The sequence below is a fragment of the Antrostomus carolinensis genome, unplaced genomic scaffold, assembly GCF_000700745.2.
Source record: "Antrostomus carolinensis isolate BGI_N321 unplaced genomic scaffold, ASM70074v2 scaffold27058, whole genome shotgun sequence".
In the NCBI taxonomy this organism is placed as follows: domain Eukaryota; kingdom Metazoa; phylum Chordata; class Aves; order Caprimulgiformes; family Caprimulgidae; genus Antrostomus; species Antrostomus carolinensis.
In genome coordinates, this window is record NW_010334068.1 from 1 (window position 1) to 3069 (window position 3069).

Consider the following 3069-nt stretch of genomic DNA (forward strand, 5'->3'; position numbering starts at 1 on the left):
TGTCCCCTCGCCCGCCAAGGGGACTTCTACGTGCCTGAAATGAAAGAACTGGAGAGGAAGAGCAGAGCTGCTGAGGCCGAGGATGCCCAGACAGACATCACAGGTAGCCATGGCTTGTGCATGGGGCTCCACCTCCGATCGGCATCAGCCCTCCCAAAGGCGGGGGGTCCTGGTGTCCCTGGCGCTGCTGCCTGAGCAGGCAGAGGGACCAACCCACACCCACCTGGCACCCAGCCACTGAGTCTCAGCACACCCCTACCCCTCAGCCCGGGCCGAGGTAGGATCTTGTCCCCAAGGTGTCACACCATGCCTCAGGCAGCACCCGGGCACCCCTGTGGCACTGGGGCAAGGGCTAAGCTGCCGCCGAGCCGCCAACTCACTATTGTCACAGCAGAACTGGATCTCACAGCTTTTGGTTGCAGCTGGGCTTGTTTTTCTCCTTGTCATATACATCTTCCTTGATCTCATCTTCATCTGTTACATATTGGGATTGCAAAGAGCTTAAATACCAGGTTGCTGTAGCTGGTGGTGGAGTTGCCCGATAGCATCTGCTCAGCGAGATCTGTTGGAGCCTGGATGTATTCATACAGGAAGGGACCACAATGGCTGTAGGCGCGGAACAGCAGTGCTATAGTCACCCAAAATGCCAGTTGCTGTCGCCAGCCCACTTGCTCACGTGTCTGTGAGATGCAGAAGCCAGCTAGCCAAGCATTCCCGGGCGCTGGGCGGCACGGCCGAGCTGGACACTGGTGGGGGCAGCTGCCTCCTGCCCCGTGGGTCGCCTGTGCTTGTGTAACAGGCATGAAAAAACCATGAGGGCTCTCCTCACCTCCCGGGGTGTTTGGTCATTTGTTAGAACACAGCTTCAGGTTTGGGTTGTTTTAATTCTTAATCGCGTGCGGCGTAAAAGCAAAGCCTGGGAATTGCTTCCTGGGAGCTCTGTCCATTTAGCGCTGCAGTGAAGATCTAATTGGAGGTGGTTTCCCAGCACTTTGAGTGTTTTCATGGTGCTCACTCAGCTCTTTGTCTTTTTGTCTGCCCTGCGTTGTGGCGGCTGCTTTCAGCACCAGCCCCAGTTGGCCAAAGGTGCCCAGCTGCTCCAGCACCTCCCCATGGCTGGCCAGTGATTTCAGAGAGGGATGTCAGGACCCACGTGAGCAAAAGCTGCTTCAGGTTGGTGGCTTCAGCAGCTGTGTGTGCCCCTTTGCTGCGCTGCTCAGGGGGTGCGTGGTCCCTCAGCACAGCCAGGGGCTGCTTGATGCAGCTGCCCTGCACCCCACGCTGGGGTAAGGACTGGGAAGGTCTTCCCAATTTTAGACAGGATGTTATGTTGGACTTTCTCATGTGGAAGACCCTGGGCTCAGCTCCCCGGCAGCAGCTCTGGGCTGGCTCCTCCAACACTCCTCCCCTTCCAGTCATGTAGATGAGCTTTTGTCGGTGCAATCTGATGTGGTGTCATCTGCTGAGCCTGCATAAAACCAGATTAAAACAATAATAGCTGTGAGAGGCTGGTCTTGCCTCTGAGACTAAAGAGTTGAGCTTGGATGTCACACTGTAATCACCATTGGTACTGGGCATGGTGGCAGAACCAGGTCTGGTGGGGCATCACATCCTTGCTCCAGCCCTTGGAGAGGGCTGAGGACATGGCAAGCCTTTGGGTTGCTTATGCTGCTCCTGCCTGAGGGTCTTGCAGGTCCCTGTGATGTTCTGTGTCCCCATGATATTGCAGTGCCCCAAGCCAGCACAATTGCTGTCACCTGTGGAGGGTGACACCATGTGGGGAGGTACTGAGCTTGTGCGCAGGGAAACGGTGCCTGGTGATTGTCTTTGTCCCACTGCTGCTGGCACCACGGACCTGGTTTGTGGCTGGTGGTGCTGCCACAGTCCTCGAGTGGCCATCGGGCTGCCCCTGGTTCAGCACAACCCTGACAGCCTGCTGCCTCGCAAGGTGAGCCGGGGTCTAGGGGGGTGCTGAGCCCCTTCTCCTCCTCCTGAGGCAGCTGAGCCTCAGCCTTGGGCTCTCACTCCTGGTGCAGCAGCAGATGAAGCCCTCTCTTCCCCCCCTCACCAAATACTGAAATCCCATCACTGAGCGTGCAGTTTCAGAGTGAGTATCGTGGTTAGTGCCGCTCTGTGTGGACGCAGCACCTTTCGGTTACAGCTTACAGAACTCCCTGCCAGCGGCTGTGTTACGCTTTCCTCAAATTAAAGACTTCAGGAGTTCCCAGTGGAAGGTGCTGCCCTTTCTCCTCACCTGTTGGTGTGGCTGGGGGCAGGGAGGAACACGAAAATTTGTTTTTGGATTTGCAAGAAGAGCCTGGATTTGTTTTCTTGAGCTTTCTGACCTTGGTGTACATCTAGGCTGTTATCTTCTTCCATTTAGGCTGTTATCTTCTGTCCTCCTTGCTCCTGAGCTTTCCCTGCGAGGTGTTGGGTGCCTGTGGCTCTGAGTGAAGCCGATGGCCAGAAAGGCTGCAGGAGGTGGTCCAGGGTCTCTGCTTCCTGCTGCGGCTCTGTGAGGAGGGCAGGGTGCTGGCAGCTCCACTGAGGACGGACACACTCACCACACAAGGAAGGGGCCAGGGGCTGTGGCTGCCTCTGCACCAATTCCGTCCCTTCTTCACCATCGTCAGGGTCATCGGAAAGACGGGAAGCATTTTTGGAAGGCGGCTGACGGGTCTCCAGGGGGCCAGTGTCAATCACGATTAGTTGTTTTGTACTTAATTATTTTCCAGGGCTGTGGCATCAGCGCGGCGCTCAGCGGGCCCTCGCTCCCGGCTCGCTCTCAGCAGCGTGCTCTCCAGCGTGACCTCGCTGCGGCGTGTGGAAGGTGAAAGCAAACAAAAGCAGCCTCTCGACACGGGCTTGGCTGCGTGAACACAGATGGTTTCTGAGCACGTGGCTCTGCCCAGAGTCTCAGGTGCTCATTTTCCTGAAGCTGAGTCTGTCCAGCAGCGTCCGGGTGCAACCGATGGCATCACCTGCTGAGCCCCAGTGCCACGGGGGGCACCTCCCCTGATGTGCTCTGCCTCATCCCCGCTTGCTTCCCTCCTCCGAAGAGCCCTGCCT

The 3069-nt window shown here is 57.2% G+C and overlaps 1 protein-coding gene across 1 annotated transcript in view; it reads left to right on the top strand.

The window, feature by feature from the left end:
- Positions 1–6: 6 nt before the first annotated feature.
- Positions 7–3069, top strand: part of LOC104529713 (testis-expressed protein 264-like) — a gene marked incomplete at its 5' end in the record, with an annotated part of 6994 nt that continues 3931 nt past the window's right edge. Inside the window, one exon of the mRNA XM_010174098.1 lies at positions 7–103. Within this exon, the coding sequence (XP_010172400.1) occupies positions 7–103 (97 nt within the window). The remainder of the gene's footprint in view (positions 104–3069) is intronic.